Here is a 19,409-nt window from a genome sequence, read left to right as displayed (position 1 = left end):
TCATCAATAAAATTATGAAATATGAATATAAAATAATGTGTAATGTAAACGTTCATTTTTTTATGTTTTCTTATTATGTTATATGTTTTACATAAATGTTCAATTTTTGATATTTTCTTATTATGCTATATGTTTTATAAAGAGGTCGTATTTGGTGCGATGACAAGTACCTTCACCCATGAACGGTAGGTCTCGAGTTCGAGACTTGGGAGCAGTCTCTCCATAAAATGGGGGTAAGGCTAGCCGACATTCACCTCTCCCAGACCCTGCGTAAAGCCGAAGCCTTGTGCACTGAGTACAACCTTTTATGCTATATGTTTTACACATTATTTTGTGTTTATATGTCATAATTTTATTAATGCTTATAATTGACAAATAAGAATTTATGATAAAATAACTAATTTGTCTTTGAATTTGACGAAATAATAGACGTAATCTAACAAAACAAAAATTAATTGACTAATTTTAAATAGTTCAAAAAATTAATTTATTAGAAAAATAGTTCAGGATCAATTTCCACTTGTCAGTAGTTTAGGGTTAAACCAGCATTTTACACATTTTTTTTCCTTGTTAAAAAGGAAATTAAAAAATTAAAAACTTAAATTAATAATAAATGCCCTCAACCACCGATACGGCAGATCCCAATCTCCGGCCACCACTCTCACACCTGCCATGGCTGCCATCCTGGAATATCACCTCGAATGTCATACAATATCATCTCCCCCTTCAAAACTAATTCCACCTTCAGCATCCAGCAAATGGTTCCCATGTTTTCCTCTGAGCAAATATAAGTGTGGGATTTCAACAGCTTGAGCAAATATAAGTGTGGGATTTCAACAGCTTGAAAGCCCAGAAAACGAGCATCAGAAGGTACGACCGCCTCTGAAGTATCGGGAAGCTATTTTTCTTTGACGAACTCGGCCTCGGCGAATCGTCTTCCTCCCCTGGACTCACTCGTTTCCTCTGCAACTACTTCCTTCTCCTCTCCGGAGTCGTTTAGAGCCCTCCTCTGCCACGTCATCACCGCTTCTCTCGTCCTCATGTGTCACCCGCCACCGCGATCATCAGAAGGCGCCGGTGAACTGTACAAGAAGACGGAGGGACACGGCTGCGTTTAATGGGGGAAGACGACGCACGGACGTCTGCGTTTAATGGGGGAGTTATTTATTTATTTATTTCATTTTATTTCTTAATTTTTTATTTAATCCAGCTGTTCAAAAATTGTACAAATGGCAAGTTTTGAGTGGAAGTACCACAACTGACGTGGTAGGACTGCATCACTGTATAATTTCTCTGGGAAGCAGCAGCAGCAGCAGAGCGATAAGAGGCGAAGTGGGGACGGACTGAGACTCTCACCCTCGCCGTTCGCCATTTCACATTCGCCATCACTGACTCTTCCTTCCTTCTATCATCCATCTCTTTCGGTTTCAGGTCTGCCTCTCAACCATTTCAATACATTTTTTTATTTATTAATTTTCACAATATTTTTCTGCTTTAATTTGACTTCTGCAACTTTCCGTTTGAAATTTGGGTAATTGCATAGTTGGTTGGTTTGGGCAGGCATTGAACCTCAATGGGTCCTCTGACGCTAGTAGTGAACTCGAAAACGGGCTCAGGAACTTCACCAGGTGAACAATTTTCTTAATTTTTGCTCCTCTGCCTTTTTTTTTCCCCTTATTTATTTCTGTTTATTGATATTAATAGCATAATTTAGCACCACGTTGTACAACACCACATAGGATAGAGTAATTTAGTTTTTCTTGACATTGCGCGGTTTTGGGATAAATATGTTGTGGCCAATGTTGAATGCTTAAGCTTTCCTTACCCGTTAGCACCCGTAAATGAAGAGAATAAAAGTTTATCTAGTCAAAATTGTATAGAATCAGAATATGTGAGATATCTCAATTATGTATAAATACTCCCAACAACAAGGTGTTGTCCCACTAAGTGGGGTTGGCAGTATGAATCCTAGAACGCCATTGCGCTCAGTAATTATTTTTACAGTAATGGAAGGATTTGGTTTCACTTTCTCTATATGTTATCGACGAGCCTTTAGTCTAACGATTTTATTTTGTATATAAAGATATAACATTATTTGTAAGAGGTTTATTTTGTGAATTGCAAATATTTAGAGCCCTTTGTTATTTATTAGTAGGTTGTCTCTCACATGATCTCTCGAGGTTTATTAGGAACTAGCCTTTTTGTAGAAATTTCTCTCTTCAATGTTAATTAGGGAAATCCCATAAAATATGTTGCTATAACATATCTTGCTTGACCATAGATTAAGCATTACATTTGACCAAATATTACGTAGAAATTGTTCAGAAGTCTAGAACAATACCCCAGTTTTACGAGGTAGTATACACTTTCAGGTATAGGGACTATAACACATATAGATATCTAATCTACCTACGCTCTTTCTTTTGATGATACAGAATTTTGGTATGTTCCCTTGGTATTTTATATTTAATGTTTTAATGAGTGATATGGATTTGCAGATGAATATAGCCAGAAAACGCAGTATGCTCCTATAGGAACACGGAAGTCTTTTGCATCAGTCAGCATGCAGGAAGAGAAACCCTTTGATTTCTTACGCACTTTATTTGGTACGTTTAATAATTACAGTAGAAGATATTGATTAGTGTTTACTTATTTGTTAAATTCTGGGTTAAAGTTCATTAAGCATCATAATTAAGCCAATGTTTTATATTGACAAATGTATTAAGTGACTGCTAACTGTTAGAGGTTTAATGTAGAGTAAAGATTAGTTTCACAATTAGGTTATTGAGGGGGAGTAGAGCTAGATAATATCAGAGTGATTGCAAAAAGGTAACAACTCTTGCTTTTTTTAGCAAAGGAAAATGAAAAAGCTAGCATGGTGTGGGCAATAGTGTGTGGCTTTTATAATGATCTTGTGGCTAGATGGAGGAAGAGGTGAAGCCAATAGCTTTTCAGTTTATAACATCGTCTATTTCTTGGAGTATGCTACTTGGCCTATGTGCATTACATACTGCACACCTGATTTAACTAATAACTAGTATGGCTGGATTTTGCAGAGGGTGTCATTGCAGGAGGTACAGCCGGGGTTGTTGTTGAAACGGCTCTATACCCCATTGATACTATAAAGACAAGACTGCAGGCAGGTTAACAATGAAAGTGCATTCTAGTTCATTTATGTACTTAAACTTGATGGGTTTGAACCGCTGGTCCTCTAGCCTATCCATTATGTATATGGTTTAATATTATGATTGGATACAAAAGGTAGCTCAGAAAGTATTAAGTGAACTACTAGTTATTTTTGTGCTGTGAGACTGGGATCTACTTCTTAGGTCAAGCGCACTCAGTTGTTTTGTTTTTTCTTCCTTGTTCCCTTTTGTTTTGTATCTGCATGCTGCATAAGGTCTGTCTAGGAAGAATGGTCTATTCAATAACCGGCTTCGTTTGCATACTTACAATTTTTATCTTGACCATCAAGTTATGTATGAACACCATTTTGAACTTTGGAACAGGCTGCTCGTGGTGGAGGGAGAATAGCCTTTAAGGGGCTTTATTCTGGATTGACTGGAAATCTTGCTGGTGTCTTACCGTAAGTACCTTCTGAATATGTGGTGCATGCGTGAGCTAATTAGCTTAATATTAATTGGGATATGCATGCTTATTGTATTTCTATGCCATGAACATGGATAGTGGAGAGTTAGTTCTTAAATGGCTGAGTTCATGTTTAGTGATTGTTAGTGGTTTTTAGTTTTTGTCATCATGACCAGTTCATTGTTTAATGGAAATTTTATTGGATAATAGTTAGATGGCTAAATGGTCTGCAAGTTGGTTTCTGTAAGAAATATCTTCGACAGGGACCTAAAAAATGAATGGTTCAGACCACTGGATCACATTGTATAGTTCAGCTCCTCGTATGCGCACGTGCACACACTCAAAGCAGCTACATTACTATTAGAGTAAAACTCCTTTCCTGTAAGGATTTGCAGTCTGTCACTACCACATCACATATTGGATTTTAGCAGACCTTCCGCCAGTGCTATAAAATGTTTACTGTGAAGAACAATCTAATGTGTATGTAAAAATTATTTACTTGTGTGCAGGGCTTCTGCAATTTTTGTTGGAGTGTATGAACCTGCGAAGAAAAAACTGTTGAAGATTTTCCCTGAAAATCTAAGTGCTCTAGCCCATTTTGTAAGACAAATATATCTACTCCTCTATGTTTTATGTATTTCAAGTGGGAATATGACCAATGAGCGGTCTGCAAAGTCTTCTCTGCTTATTACTTTATGCATGAAGGCCCGTTACATCATAAAGATTGTTGCTCTCAGTCTCAGAATGCATGGTGCATTATACTACTAGTGGAATTATCAAACACCTTTTGATGCATGCCTCCTATTATGTCTCAACGGTCACCAAATGAGATCAGTAGTCTAGTATTACATGATGTGGTTGTGATCTACATATGCTCTATGGAATCAGCTACCACAATTATATTTTAGAAAAAATTATTTCTTGTCCTTAATGATACAGTTTAGTAATCCTTTGAACCTATTTGGTTGCCTGATACTTATGTTGATAAATTGGCTGGTGTAAACTGTTTTGTCTTGATAGAAATCCTTTTCTTGAACTTTTCTAGACAGCAGGGGCTTTTGGAGGTATTGCTGCATCACTCGTTCGTGTTCCGACAGAGGTATAGTAGTTTACTTATGCACTTCCATGTTCAATTATATTTGGCTGATATTTTTCTGTCCTAATATTTCTCAGGTTGTTAAGCAAAGGATGCAAACTGGGCAATTTACATCAGCCTCTGTTGCTGTCCGCCATATTGCTTTTAAAGAGGGCTTTAAAGGATTCTATGCGGTGTGTATTCTTACTAAAGGGCAAATCAAGTCCCTATTTTCGTAGAAATTGGATTGGAAGTTCCTGGTTTTCCTCCTAGGTCAAAAAGTTGAAATGGTTTTCGTTATGAGATGGTGTCTGTTGCTGTTTTGGTCTCTGTTTTTGTTAGCAATATTGTAATACACAACCTAGAGGCATTAGTGTGCCTTCGTTCGTCTATCCATCTGTTTTTGTCATTTGCTTTCTCTCTTTTCCCTATTAAAAAGATGCAACCAGGATAGCATTCTTATTGTGTTGTTATGTTATTTTTCAATTTTGACCTTTTTTTCTTTTGTGTAAAAGTAGGGATATGGATCGTTTTTATTGAGAGATTTGCCATTTGATGCAATTCAATTTTGCCTATACGAGCAGCTTCGGCTAGGTTACAAAAAAGCAGTAAGCTTCTCACCACCTTTCGATTATTTTTGCAGGCTAGAGTGAGCCATTGATTAAAATTACTTACGACTGCTAATATTTTCCATTTTGTACCTTGACTGCATAACTGGTGCTGATGCTATGTTTGACAAGTGATAAGGTTCCTCTTGGATAAATCCTTGCACAATAAGTATTACTTGCTGTTCATGTTCATAACTTTATCCTTATTTTCTTCGTTTATAAACTTATTGACATTTTGTGAGGCACTGAGAACCTTTGGAATGGAACATTATAAACTTATTTTTCATTTCAACTGATAAACAACTTTCTTTCACAAAAGTGTGAAATTATGGGGTTATGTAGTCATGGGGTCTGTACTTCTGTTTTTGTTTTATGATTATTGGTTTATTATGTTACGTTCTCTTGGGTAAAGGGATCAGGAAGTTTTGAAAGGCAGGAGGTTACTTTAAACTATGGGTAACAATGAAACCGTTAAAACCATATAAAACACCTACAGAGGGATGTAAAACTCTTGGAAGTGTGGAAGTTGAGTCGGTAACTAATGATTTAATAAGGATAATACTCGGGTCCTGACAAGTTAAAGAAGGTAAGAAAACAATGATTAAGCAAGAATCAATCGTGGAGATGACCAAATTGGGTTTGTGCTCGGCAAATCCACCATGGAGACAATTTACATACTAAGAAATTAATGGAGTGTTGCATTTAAAAGAAAAACAATTATTATTTTACGGTTTAGGAAAGAAAGACTTGCATGTGAATGTGATATTATTAAGGGTTAAGTACATAAAACCCTCCAAACTATAGGGTCCACCGCAAATGGTACCTGTGCGGACCACAACAGCTCTCCAATCTGCAGAAATAGAGAAAAGTGCAATGCCCTTAAACACTTAACATATCCAAACCCATAAAGATCAAAAAGTGATTGTATGCCATAAATCCTGTACTGCCTCCCTTAATCACTTTTTTGATCTGTTTCTGTTTGTCAGGCAAAAAGAGAGCTCAACGATCCTGAAAATGCTATCATTGGGGCTTTTGCTGGTACATAGCTTTTGCTCTTCATTTTGTATGAAATACTGGATTGTATCATATACTTCTGCTTTGCAATCACGTAAATCTTGTCAAAATTTAACTTTTCTGAGGGGTGGTTGATGGAACTTCCTTCGCATGCACTGAAAATTTAAGACTTAGAAGTGATAAATTCTGGTTAAATATTTGACTTCTATGATTCTATCCAATGGATTCTAGCAGTGGTTTTCCCAGGGTGTGATTTACATCCATGGAAGCAAATGCACATATTCATGCAGTTTTCTCTTCACTTTCCGTTCACTTTGACATACAGCTGCATTTTTTTTCCTTATTTTTTGGCTTTCTCTTTTGGGGGTGGGGAAGAAGTTGTTTCGGTTGGCTGAGCACTTGTCTAGACTTCATGGAAGAGTGCTGTTCTATCTCTATTGTCATGAACTGCAATAATCTTATTCCCTGCAATTTACTAATTTTGGGACAAGTATAAGAGGAACCTCATTCTCCCTTTAAGAATACAAAACTAACTTTGTCATGTCGGTTGTATGAAATCTCTCATATATTGAATATCAAACTCTCGCAGGCGCAGTAACTGGAGCAATAACCACTCCCCTTGATGTGATTAAAACCAGGCTAATGGTTCAGGTAAGGCCAAACTGCTATTCTGCTTTCTGTTATTCTTATCGAAGCTCTTATACTATAACGTATGCCCAGTGTCAGAGCTTGGAAATTATATCAGGGATGCCATATTATATACCATAGTTTGAGGGGCGCTAATTAAAAGAACTCGCATAAGGGCTAATTTAACTAACAAACATTTGGGCAACCTCCAATTGTTTGCATCTGTGTTTAGATTTCTTCTTGCAAAGAACCACGTGAACATAAGTTTTTGCACGGAGTCATGTGGACGTTTCTCTGTTAAGAAACAGTTATATCGTTTGTTTGCTTGCTTGTTTTAAGGGATCTGCAAACCAGTACAAAGGAATCATTGATTGTGTTCAAACTGTTGTGAGGGAAGAAGGACGTTCTGCTCTTTTGAAGGTGTGTATTAAGCATCCGTTATTTTCTTTTCATACAAAATACGTATCCCATGTTTTTATTTTTATTTATATTTATTTATTTATTTTTCTTTTTCTAGCAGCCCATGAAATGGAAATAAACAACGAAGTAAAATGGTTTACAATTTATTTTTGGTTCCATATTCTTCAGTTCATAGTAAGTTATGTATCTCTTGGATGGTCACTAGAGGTATGATATGAGGCCTGTAGGATGCTTTAGCTGGATCGATCATTGACTAATCACCAACCTTCATTGACAATTAATCAAAGGACTTTATGTTCTTGCAATGCCTCGAGTCGAAAATACAATTTCATCTCCATAGTTTGGACCATTTTGCACTTATGTTCGAGCAGTTCGAATTTTGTCAACACATTGATTAAGATTAGGATATGGGTTCAAAAGCGCACTTTACATGAAATTAACCGGGTGAAATATCACATGAGATCGCAATATGTGGTAGCCAACTGTAAGGAGTTTCATTTCCTTCCTGGTCCATAAATACTTGTACTCTCTCTATATTTGGGTCTCGGGTTGGATATGCTTTGGTCTTTGCTATCACATCTCTTGCCGGTTCCACATAATCATCTTACTGATACGACTTATGGCCCGAAATGGAGAATAACTTTTTGTGATCCCTTCAACTCATCACAAAGTATCTGACGTACCAAACAGGTTTCAGTCGAGCGCTGAGGCCTGGATTTGGGGGGTTTTGTGTATGAAATATTACAGAGCGTTGATCATGATGCGATTTGTAGTTCGTTGCTGACCAAAGTTATCTTGTGTTTACTTGCTTCAGGGCATCGGGCCGAGAGTACTGTGGATAGGCATAGGCGGATCAATCTTTTTTGGAGTCCTTGAGAGGACAAAGCAGCTGCTTGCTCAGAGGAAACCTGCACTTCCTCAAGACTCAAAGCAGGATTAACATTTAGATGATTTATTTATTTATCTGGACTTATCGTAGTTGTTTTTGTTTATTTAAAATGTAAAATGCCAAAATTAAGCTAGTGTGAAACATGATTAACGTCAAGATTTCAGTGTTTAAGTGAGAAACATGATTCATTTTTTTACTAAATAATGATTAGATGATTGAACGATTATAGACTTAGTTAATTTTTTTGCATAGATGATCTTTAAACGGTGATTTAAAAAGCAGACGGATTAGATCAATAAGCAACATTACAGTATGAGAAGTAGAGCTGAGAAGGTAGAACGAAAATGTTTAAATGAGAAGGTTGTTAACATTTCTCATCTCTCATATCATATGATGTACATAGTAAAACAAACGTACAGATAGTCATGAGTAAATATAATTGTACCCTTGAGCTATGTTTGTTGCCCTACAAGGCTCCCTAAAATTGTTACTAGGTGGATTGACAATGGTGGATTCATGAATTTTTTTGGGGTCTATTAAATTTTCGGAGGTAAACAATATGTAGATTTTAGTGTGGCATTTTGTTGAACAGTTGGTGGAGTATAGTCATCTCCAGAGCCATATTGCGAGATTAGTCTGTCAACATATGCAAAAAGGTATGTAGATAGATGTTGAAAACAACTCACAAAAAGGTGATGCCAAGTCTCACTCTGGCATTTTGTTGAACACCTTAATCGAAAAACTAAAAACTACAACTCAAATAAATTTCAAACCACAATCTCAAAAACCAATCGACTTCATATCACATTTCAACTTCTAAATTATATAAGTAAAACTAACATTGCAATAAAATAAAATAAAAAAGCACAAAATAACTACAAAAATCCAAATCCTAGGAAAACAAAACTTAAAATTCAATTCATAATTGAACGAAGACATCAAGAACGTAAAAATTAAGAAAAACGTGAGAAAAAGCGGAACTAAATCGACGAATTGGAAATTGAGCCCAGCCTCGCCGTCAGTTGCCGTTTCAAACAGAGAAGTAATGACAATTTCGTCACATACACACAAACGGAAAAAACGCGTATGATGTCATCTTTTACATGTTTAAATTATGTCTTTCCTTGAAATAAATTGAAATCCTTGTCTCAATTCAAAATTAAAATCTATAAGTACACTTTTTGTGTATAATCAACTTGAATTCGAAATAGTTAATTGAAATCTTAGTGAAAGATTGGATTTGTTATCTTAAAAAAAAATGTTTGCTTTTTGTGGAAAAATACCAATAATTTTTCCAAGACATTAACTGGATGAGTAAATTTAATCTTACTAAGAAATAATAAAATGATATAAATTGAAATGACAAAATTTTTATTTCTAAAATTTGTGAATTTTATTGTTTGGCTAATCTAAAATAAAAATAAAACTTAAATGCGAAAATTAACATGTATATAGAGTCATTAATAATAAATCAAAGATTGTAGTTAGAAGATGTGCTAATAATGGTGGTGTGATGACTGTGATGCTAGTGGGTGACGATGGTGGTGGTGACAAATGTATGTGATGGCGGTAGTGATGATGGTGGTCGTTAGTAGTGGAGGTGACGTTATACAGAGGCGGCAGCAGCGGCAAGTATCTGGTTGTGACATGTGGAAAAGGATCCTCGCGCGAATCCTTTTCTTGGAGATCCTCAAAATCTTATAATCATGTCCATTTATTGTACATCGTGCAGTCATAAATTATTTAAAATTTAAAATTTAAAATTTAAAATTAAATATAAATAGTACTTAACGAAAACTGTCCGTACGATGTACGATGAACGGATATGATTACAATATTTCTCGGATTTCCAAGAAAAGAATCCTTGCATGATCCTTTTCCGTGACATGTGATGGTGGCCACTATTTTTATATAAAATAAGCAAATACATCCACGTGGGATTTTGGTGATTCAATTTATTTATTTATTTATTTTTGAGTAAATTGATATTTTACATTAAGAAAAGGAAAAATTTGACTAAGCCATATAATAAATAACCTAATTTGATATTTCATTTGTTATATTCGAATATAACATATTGTAGTATTGAGGGTCTGTTTTGTTTTTTTTCTGTTATACTATTGGAAAATGATATGAGAAAACCTATTGAAGAGCCCACTTTACTCCTAAGCCGAAACATGTGGACTTCCTAATCACACTGTAATTTGCAAACCTCCACCACCCAGGCACCCACGCCGACCACCGCCCACCACCGCCCACCACCCACCCAATGTACAAGTTACATCAACGGCAGCGATAATCATCATAGGACGACGTACTCCACTTACCACTCATCTCTCTGTCTCGCATGGCAATTGCAGCTGCTGCTTCTCTCCCCTTCGGTAATCACCATCATATTCCTCTTTTCTCCCATTTGAATTTATGATTTTATATGAAGTTATTGCGATCATGCTTCACTGCAAGCTCCGTGAGTCGATGAAACGCCAATATGCGAAACGCCTGTTTCGATTTTCTAGTGAAGGATCATAGTTTTTGAGGAAATACCCACATGCAGAAATTGATTTATTGGGATTTTCTGCTGAGAATTCATACAAGTATTGAGTTGATCATGTTTAAATTGTAATTATTAAGATTTAATGAAAATAAATTTGTATATTCAACTTTTAAATTTTCTGTTTTCGTCTTGTTTTCGCGTATTTTCTTGGTAATCTGGTTTGTTGTATGCATTAGCTCCTACTTTGAACTTGGAAGCTTCGATTTTTCAGGGCTTCTGACACTTTATTGTTGTTGTTATTTTGTGCTCTGCAGAAAGGGTTTGTAGTTCTACAACGCATGGGATCTCAAGCAGTTGGATGAAACCGCCTTTCAATGATCGAAGAGCCCTTGATCTTCCAGGCATAAGGTGTTTAAAAATGATTGCTTTTATCGATTTGTAGGGGCATTAATATGTGAATATGTGGAACATGTTGGGTTACACTATCCGGAGTCTAATAATATGCCATCAATATCATTGTTATTAGTTTCTGGTTGCGAGGAAAGTGGAGAGAGAAAATAATCTCTTCCTTAAGACGAAAACAAATCTTGTTGAATGAACATGAGTAATCTTTTTGTTAGCTATCTTTCATTCTCCATTCCTACGCTGCACTCTGGTATGGAGTTTAATGCTAGAAAATGAAAATGATGGAATTATGAGTAAGACATAGTGATTTTATGTGACTTTAGCTTGGCGGGGAACTTTTCTTTTCTTCCATTACCTTCATTGTTTTTCCTTTGGCTATTAAATTATTTAAAACTCCAATTTTATTACAAAACTTATGCTCTGCTTTGGTCAAAAGTTTATTTTTCCCATTAAAGTTTTAATTGCAGGAATCCTCTATTTGGATCAACACAATTCCACTGGCTGTCTAATGGACATGACCTTTGTCATTCCAAAGTTTCCGTTGCTGCAGATTACTCAGATTCTGTTCCCGATTCCTCTAGTTATTTGACTAGCCAAGGTTATCATCCTCTAGAAGAAGTGAAAGTCTGCAAAATGATCCGGGACACTAAACTCACTTCTGCTGAAATAGCAAGAACAACCGTAGAGGTCTGTTTTGATAATCTGTTCGAGTAATTCAGAATTTGAGTACCACAATGTCTGTTAGTAGGGCATATGGATGATGACATTTAAGATATCTATTTGCGGGACAAATCAAGCAGCATCAAACTATCAATGTGATTGGTGTTTTTACTATGCACGGTTAAATTTTATTTTTCTGCCTCAGGCTAACTGCAGTGCTACGGTGGTGTTCCCTGGGAGGATACATTGTGAACCACATGAACAAATTTCCTGGGCTGAGTTTGAATATGTTATCGACGATTGTGGAGGTGTTTTGCTGTTTATTTTGTTCATAGTTTTATATTTTCATGTCATTTTTTAATTAATAAAACAAAATTCTGATTCCATCTTGTTATTCTAACTATTTCTGTAGATTTATATTTTGAAATTTTTGATGATGCAAACTTATTAGAAGATCGTACAGCAAGTAACCCTGTGGTAAGGATCTGCTTGCCTTAATACATTTTTTTTACTTTAACAGAAAATCTCTAGGTCTAAAAGTTTTGAGTTGGCGAATATTCAATTTGATTCCAGATATTTTTAAGTTTTAAAGAAATGCCCTCAATTATATGTTGACATTTATACCAGCTTTGACAGTTAAGGCTTAAGTGTGGTTGATATTGTTTAGTTATATTTTTCACTTATATTTTGATTTTCTTACGCATTTCTACTAATGGCAAAATTGATATCTAATATGTGTGCATTGCCTTCAGAATGTTTTGTTCGGGATGGATATCCTTGCATATGATGACGCAAGAATATCTGGTGATTTCAGCATTCTAGATGGTAGCAGTAGCGATGAAATCCCTTTCGATGATTATTATTCAGAGGTCAGCAGAGGCAATTTTTTATTATTATTATTTTTCAAAACAAATATGACAGTCTCTTTTTCATTTAGGATTGGGTGAAAGGTTGAACCAACATAGATGGGAATACCAGGGTTTGGGTTGAAGAAAAGGAAATTGGACCTCATTTTACAGTTTGGTTTACAGACCAGAAATAAGCTAAAAAGATGGTAAAATAAAACATGAAAAAATAAAATTCCTAGCATAATCTTGATGCTTCTGATGCCTCGGACTCCAAATTATTAGCATGGGAATCTTTGTAGCTAGGATAAAGAAATTCCCACTATCAATTTGAAGTTTTAATAGATTAGAGGGAAGTGCGTAGCCAATCTAAATCCTGCCAAATACCATTTAAATTCTAATTGGTCTGGATGGCTAACTTTTCCTTCTTATAAACCTCACAGTTTCTTTTGTAAGCGCAATAGAACACTTTGATGTGTTAAATTTTTTATCTTCCAGTTGTTTTATAAACTTTGTCTGTATAGCACTGTAAGCAAGGCTAAGGAATTTCTTGTATTTGATTTCATATGTTTTGTATCATCTTTCAGTTCTTACATCTCTCAGACACATTTTACATGTAGAATTATAGATGTCTCTTCTTTTCCCTATTTAGTATCCCCACCCCCTTCTTTCTTCCTAGACTTAACTTACTTTACTTTCTTAATTCTGCATAGATGGTGAAGCTGACATACCTCTTGGTTCAAATAGGTTGTGGACTCTGAAGTTTCTGATGTTCTAGACTGGGGGTTGCCAGATACTTGTAGCTCAATTCATCCTATATGTTTTGCAAAGTACTTGACAAAGGTGATTTATAGATGTATGTGGCATTTACGATTTAAGCTGTTGTTAAGAATGGTTAATGAGTGTGGGCATCCAGCTATACCATGGGGGGTTAGAATAAATTTATATAGCAGGCCATTCAAGGCTGTTCACACACTGTTATAAGTTTTATGAACTTTGTTAATGAGCCATGTATAGTATATGAATTTGAGAAGTGGTAACCTGATAATTCGAGTAATAATTTTTATACTTTGCTAGAAGTTCCATTTTCTGTAGCTCATTGACGGAAAAACGAGAAAAAGAAAATGACTGCTTATATGTTACTATGGTCGAGGAAGCTTTTTGATTAAGAACAAAAGTTTTTTATGTGGATCTTCTGGACATTAATCTTACATAATATGGATTGATTTATTAGGCATGTTCTATTGTAGGCTATTGATAATGAATACAATAGGAAAATGGATCATCCATCCAATGGTGTCTCTATTTTAGGATGCCTCAGGCCTGCTTTTGCTGATGAAGAATTCTATGTAAGAAGACTGTTTAATTACGTAGATAGCGATGGATACAACTCAGACTGGAAAGGTATTTTGTGCTTCACATTTGGGTTGCTTTACTATTTCAAATTGACAAACTCTTGGTGGGTGGAGTAAAATGGTTAGATGTTTTTCTTTAACCAGATATGATATTTTTGGTTTTTGGCATGAATTGGATATGTATGCACTAATTCAGCTGATGAAATCTAATAGATCTTGTTACTGTCCGAATTCCTAACCTAGTTATTCTTGTAACTGACATAACAAGTTATATATCTGTTGGCTATTTCAAGTTGACCTAAACTTAACTTTTTGTTTAGATGGAAAAAGTGTGAGCCTTAGTTCTGAAAGTGATCGTAGCTCAACTCTCTACAGGTTGGAGATCATGAGAATAGAGTTGTTCTCTGTATATGGTGTTCAGGCATGTTCTTTCTACTGCCATCTATGTAGCTTCTACCGTTTTAAATGGAACAATTCTTTTAAGAATATGGCCTAATTTGTTAAATTCAGAATTGTAAAGGTCCAGAAAGTTGGCTTATGTTTTATGCAGGCAATAGTATACAAATATATGGCTTTTCCTTACAAACTTTTTAACATCGTTTATCTAAAGTCTTCTTATATTATTTTGTTTTATTTTTCTGATATTTGCAGTCTACAATTAGCTTGCACGATTTTCAAGATGCAGAACCTGATGTTCTTGTAAACTCTACCTCAGAAATTGTAGAACGCTTCAGTGAAAGAGGTATTAGGTGCGATGTTGCTCTTAAAGATTTATGCAAAAGGAAAGGACTTCATGTTGAGGTAACTAATAAATTATTTGTTTAACATAAGCTGTATTGCAGCTGACTTATTATGTTTAATGTTCAATGCGCCTCTTTTATATGCTACAAGTTTGAAGAAACTTTTTTTATTATACAGTCTAAGTAACAGGGTTTATGCACAGAATCAAACAGAAAGAAATTTTTGTGTCCAACATAGTAATTATGTGCTTATAACTAGTTACCTACAAACTCATGTCTAAAGTTTTGGATGTTGTCTCCTATTTTGTGTTGTGAAGTCATGTCCCTGACTGGGATTGTATGGTTTAGTGTGTAAGGAATTAAGTGGTCACCTTATATCATAAGCCTACAGAATTGACATCATCATGAGTTTGGACTTTTGATGAATCTTTTGGATCAAATATCCCAAGGTTTCACAGCTCATCATTTTGACGATTTTGAATTTGGATGATTTAAAAAGGTCATGTTCTTGCTAATCATCCTTGTATGCTAAGAACTCAATAGGGGCAGTAACTTGCTTACTAATTCTTTGTTCCATTGCCTGACGCTGGTGGAACTTTGTTCTCTTTACACGGTAGTGTGTATTGGGAGATCCTTACGGGTAGCCAGTCTTTACATAACTTGAGTCAGCTTTACTTAGCCCAAGCAATGCCCAAAAGTTCTATGTATTTCTTAGTTCCCATTGAAATTAGAGTTGAGGAATATGGTAGTGCTACCTGGAGGGTCAATAAGTTTTTAATTTTTCTTACATCAAATTGTGGATCACTAATTCTAAAGACATAAGACTTATTAGGGTGCTAAAAAGACAAATAAACATCTTACAACAATCCTAATGTTTCTATTCGTACATGAGGAAAACTTTGTTTAAATTTTTGTCGACTAGCAGTTAACGCTTATGTAACATGGTCGCTGGGGACACCAGATGAAGAAGTTGACTGAGTATCAAACGTGGTTGACTGGCTTACAGTTTACCAGACGTTTTCAAACAAACTAGTTTAGCAATCCAAAGCACATGTATTTTACAAAAGCCGAGGTCCAGTTGAATACTATGTAGCAGTGATTGAAAGAACTATCTCCCTTGATGAAGTTCTGTCTTCGATTATGAATCTTTCAGCTCCTCTTGGAGGAGCAGACTCCATAACCTTGGCTGTAGATCTAACTGATGCTCAGCATATTATTCTTCAGACAATTCATGAAGGAACTTATGTGAGATAGTCTATTTCCTCATGATTTTAACTTTGCTTCCATTAGCCTCCTCATATTGGGAAGTAATTCGGTGATTTCTCACGTGACATGCTAGGAGAACCAACGTACCAAAGAGGCAGTTGAGCAGTTAAGATGACTAATCACTTGTCTCTTACCAAACTGGATTTGCACTTAGGTGAAGGCGGATGAAAGGTGGAAACTTTGTTCTTTTATTTTCTCTTCGACAAACTATCTTCTTGCCATAATTTTTTTTTCTATAGGCCTCTAGCAAGGGAGTCGAAGTCTTCTAGCCTCCAGACCAATGCGTCTGAGTTGTCCTTCTGATTACCTTTTGGTGAGGACCAAAGTCGACATATTCGTCTGCATGTCAAGATTTCTGCAATAGCCGCCTAGCAGTGACTATGATAGTGTTGGGTTTTTTCCAGCCCATGATAAATTGTCCTACGTCTATAAGGAATTATAGTCTTAGAGGATTAAATTGTTTTCCCCATTGGAGTTGTTTTCTCAATTGGAGAAGGATTCATAACTGGATTCCAATTAGGATTAGTAATCCTTATTGAAGAAGACCTTTATTATGTCTTTATAAAGGGGCCATTGTACTAGTTTTGAAAGAAGGGAGCAAAACAATAGATTGTATACCACTCAAGGAATTAGAGTGAGAGAATATTGTAAAGTGTGCGAGAGAAAAGAAAAGAGATGCTGTATTTCTTGTTCTTGTTCTTTCAGGTTTTTCGTCAAGTCCTAGTTCTAGAGATTTGGCAAGATTATTGGTTGTACTGATTATTGATATAGTGAAAGATTGTTGTTGCTGTCCCGTGGACGTAGGCACATATTGCCAAACCACGTAAATTCTTGGTGTTATTTTTCTTGGTTATTTGTTTTCGATCTCCGGAGTTTGTTCTATTTTTCCATTCTTAAACGCGATATTCTCAACAGATAGATCGTTCTTCTGTTACCACAGGGGTGAACCAGAGTTTGATCCATGGGTTTCTAACTTCCTTGACTATTTTTAATTTAGACTCTGCTTCATGTAATCCCTGCATTTGATTGACCATAACCTTACATTTTTTGTAGAATTCTCTAAAGTTCCGTTAATTTTTTAATTGGTGGACTAGGGTTTGGAGTTTAGAGATTTACAATTAGTACCTCCATGGGTGGTCTGTAAAGCATCTGAGGTTTCCTTTAGGGTCCTGATTAAAATATCCTTTTTTATACACATAAGGAAAAGGCACATTAGAGAACACATGCTTTAGCATCTGCGTAATAAATCCTATGTCTAGAGGCATAAGGCCGTCTGTTGAAATTCTATCACTTGCAGTGGTTTGAGTAAGATGTGTTTCCTGTTGGGCAATGAGCCCAGGTGGACCCACTACCAAAACCAAGCACCAATGCTCCCCAAATCTTGAAATGCTGTATTAGTGTCCTGAGATCCGACTCGCCGGTTCAAATAGTCATTGCTTTTTATTTATTATTGTATTTAATTTATAAAAAAATTTCGTTTTAGTTTGTTACTACATTAAGCTTCAAATAATTTAATTTTCCTGGTCTTGAAATAACTCTCATAGGGAGCTCATTTAATCGGGGTTGACAGTCTTGGAATGGATGTTAGAGTCTTCTCAGGGTTGGAAGTGCAAACTCATCGTTTTCCCTTCAAAGTCCGGGTAAGCATTTTGAAAATAAAATGCATGCTATGTTCATAAAAATGGAGGCTATTCCATGACAAGAACCTTAGTTACATCTGTTATCTTGTCCGTTGATTTCTTTCACCAAGTAGACATTGGAAATGCAATCTGCAGCACGCACAGATTTGTTTACCCTTGATCCTTTTCATTTTGTATGAGAAACAAATAACCATGCTTGATTTGCTTAAACCGTCATTTTGCGGGAGGCATGTTCTCATCTGCGTTCATACATGTGCTTATCTGCATGCATGCATGTGATTTTTTCTTCATAAAAGGTACAGAGAGAAGTGCATAAAATTAGTCGTGTATTGATAACTTGATACTGGCACACTGGTCAACTTAGTTTCACAGGTAACTAAAGGATTTTGTGTACTTGTGTATATGTAGGCCACATCCGAAGTTGCAGCTGAAAAACAGATTCAGCAACTTTTGTTCCCACGCTCTCGCCGCAAAAAGTTGAGTGCTCATAATGTTAGGGGCGTGGAGTCTTACTAATTCGTTCATTTGCGCTACTGTGAAGGAATAAGTTCTCAAAATAAACTTCGGGCTGGAACAAAGGGGTATTCACTTATTTATTTTTTCTTTGTCCGTTCGCTTTGATGTGTAACGCTCTTTCGTTTTTCTTTTTTTTATCGAAGAAACAATAAGCTTGTACTAGCTTTGATAGGAGAGAATCTTCTTTCTGCTAGAATATGTCTGATGATAGAACAAAGAACATTATAAACGGTAGCCCCTTCAGTATGTTAGACAGGACGGAGCTCTGATGATGATCGGCTGAAAGTTGCACCAGCAGGATTGTGGAAACATGTAAGTAGCAGATAGTTGAGATGACAGAATAAAATGTCCGGCGATGAAAACAACGGTGCAGTTTCATTGTCGTCGACCGTACTAATGGGAAAGCTTGTGATCCTTAACGTAGTCTGGTTTGCTGAATTTTTTTTTCACTTTTAGTTGAGCTTTTCTTTCTTTGGTCGATAAACTTTTAGTTGAGCTGTAATGAGAAAACAGGTTGAGAATAAAGTAATTAAGAGCATTGCTGAGTAACCAAATTACTATTACTATCATGTTACTTACCAAATTACTGTGTTAAACGGACGGCGAATGAACACCGGCATGACTTGGTATAGGTTTCTATCGCAAATGGTCCTTGAAATCGACTCCCAGATGGTCTTTGAAACTGGAGCAAAATGACTAGTTGACATTTCCAAAATGGTCTGAATTAGACAATACATCAGCTTCTGCAATTGTTTATGACTTGTTTAAAAGTGCTTTTAAAATGGTTGAAAGTGTTTGTGGTGAAAATGTTTTCGAAACCAATTTTTAGTTAAAATGCATTGAATTTTAGAAACCACATAACCAGTGCTTCTTGTAGGAAGTAGTGCTTTTAGAAATCAAAAACATTTTTTCTGAAGGTACTTTGAAATATTTTATAAGCACTTTCAAACGAGCCTTGTATATTGTAGGCTAATGGCTTCTTACAATTGTTTCGGTTTTTATAAAAAGTTTGAAAGGAGAGTATCACTAGATGACGTGTTAGCAGTATGACATATATAAAGAATGATATATGCGTTCCACTCTTAGTGAAACCACTTCGTTCCACTCTTTTCAAATTTTTTATTTACACAAGTTCGTCCTTTCATAACGAATATTTTTCGTTCCACCTTTTGTTTGGATTATAACATATTTATAAAAACTTCGTTAAATCCAAAGGGTGGAAGGAGAAGGTTTCACTAAGGTGTGACGCAATTATTATTTACACATA

The 19,409-nt window shown here is 35.7% G+C and overlaps 2 protein-coding genes across 10 annotated transcripts; both read left to right on the top strand.

Moving 5' to 3' along the window:
- The first annotated feature begins 674 nt into the window (after positions 1-674).
- LOC103435431 (S-adenosylmethionine carrier 1, chloroplastic/mitochondrial) lies at positions 675-8,447 on the top strand. Of its 2 annotated transcripts, none has more exons than XM_008373823.4 (13): positions 675-1,431; positions 1,561-1,628; positions 2,499-2,606; positions 3,057-3,139; positions 3,510-3,586; positions 4,098-4,188; positions 4,634-4,687; positions 4,762-4,857; positions 5,182-5,271; positions 6,258-6,309; positions 6,875-6,936; positions 7,252-7,332; positions 8,147-8,447. In XM_008373823.4, exons 2-13 carry the CDS (start codon positions 1,574-1,576, stop codon positions 8,270-8,272), a joined length of 975 nt encoding a protein of 324 aa, XP_008372045.2. In that variant the 5' UTR covers positions 675-1,431; positions 1,561-1,573; the 3' UTR covers positions 8,273-8,447. The 2 variants fall into 2 exon arrangements, with proteins under 2 accessions (XP_008372045.2, XP_008372046.2); XM_008373824.4 differs by having other exon boundaries at positions 1,246-1,431; positions 1,544-1,628.
- Positions 8,448-10,308: 1,861 nt separating this feature from the next.
- On the top strand, positions 10,309-18,696 carry LOC103435432 (uncharacterized protein At3g49140). 8 transcript variants are annotated; one of them, XR_011579648.1, is made up of 13 exons: positions 10,318-10,602; positions 11,030-11,123; positions 11,588-11,807; positions 11,986-12,088; positions 12,193-12,257; positions 12,533-12,649; positions 13,373-13,468; positions 13,876-14,029; positions 14,301-14,401; positions 14,632-14,781; positions 17,531-17,626; positions 18,035-18,207; positions 18,337-18,696. XR_011579648.1 is itself a non-coding variant. In XM_008373827.4 (12 exons), exons 1-12 carry the CDS (start codon positions 10,569-10,571, stop codon positions 18,140-18,142), a joined length of 1,338 nt encoding a protein of 445 aa, XP_008372049.2. In that variant the 5' UTR covers positions 10,311-10,568; the 3' UTR covers positions 18,143-18,696. The 8 variants fall into 8 exon arrangements, 5 of the variants coding, with proteins under 5 accessions (XP_070676008.1, XP_008372049.2, XP_008372047.2 ...); XR_003772557.2 differs by having other exon boundaries at positions 10,333-10,602; positions 11,576-11,807; XM_008373827.4 differs by having other exon boundaries at positions 10,311-10,602; positions 18,035-18,696.
- The last annotated feature ends 713 nt before the right edge of the window (positions 18,697-19,409 follow it).

Source organism: Malus domestica, chromosome 04 (assembly GCF_042453785.1).
Source record: "Malus domestica chromosome 04, GDT2T_hap1".
Taxonomy (NCBI): domain Eukaryota; kingdom Viridiplantae; phylum Streptophyta; class Magnoliopsida; order Rosales; family Rosaceae; genus Malus; species Malus domestica.
The sequence above is the reverse complement of the archived record's forward strand: the minus strand, read 5'-3'. Positions and strand labels throughout refer to the sequence as shown.

What these genes read in the sequence shown, in the direction of transcription:
- LOC103435432 (XM_008373825.4), top strand. Translation starts at nt 10,569, where the DNA reads ATGGCAATTGCAGCTGCTGCTTCTCTCCCCTTCG. An exon ending in TGCTGCTTCTCTCCCCTTCG is followed by an intron (nt 10,603 to 11,029) that starts GTAATCACCATC and finishes TGTGCTCTGCAG; the next exon opens with AAAGGGTTTGTAGTTCTACA. An exon ending in TGTTATCGACGATTGTGGAG is followed by an intron (nt 12,089 to 12,192) that starts GTGTTTTGCTGT and finishes CTATTTCTGTAG; the next exon opens with ATTTATATTTTGAAATTTTT.
- LOC103435431 (XM_008373823.4), top strand. Translation starts at nt 1,574, where the DNA reads ATGGGTCCTCTGACGCTAGTAGTGAACTCGAAAACGGGCTCAGGAACT. An exon ending in CTATAAAGACAAGACTGCAG is followed by an intron (nt 3,140 to 3,509) that starts GCAGGTTAACAA and finishes ACTTTGGAACAG; the next exon opens with GCTGCTCGTGGTGGAGGGAG. An exon ending in TATCATTGGGGCTTTTGCTG is followed by an intron (nt 6,310 to 6,874) that starts GTACATAGCTTT and finishes AAACTCTCGCAG; the next exon opens with GCGCAGTAACTGGAGCAATA.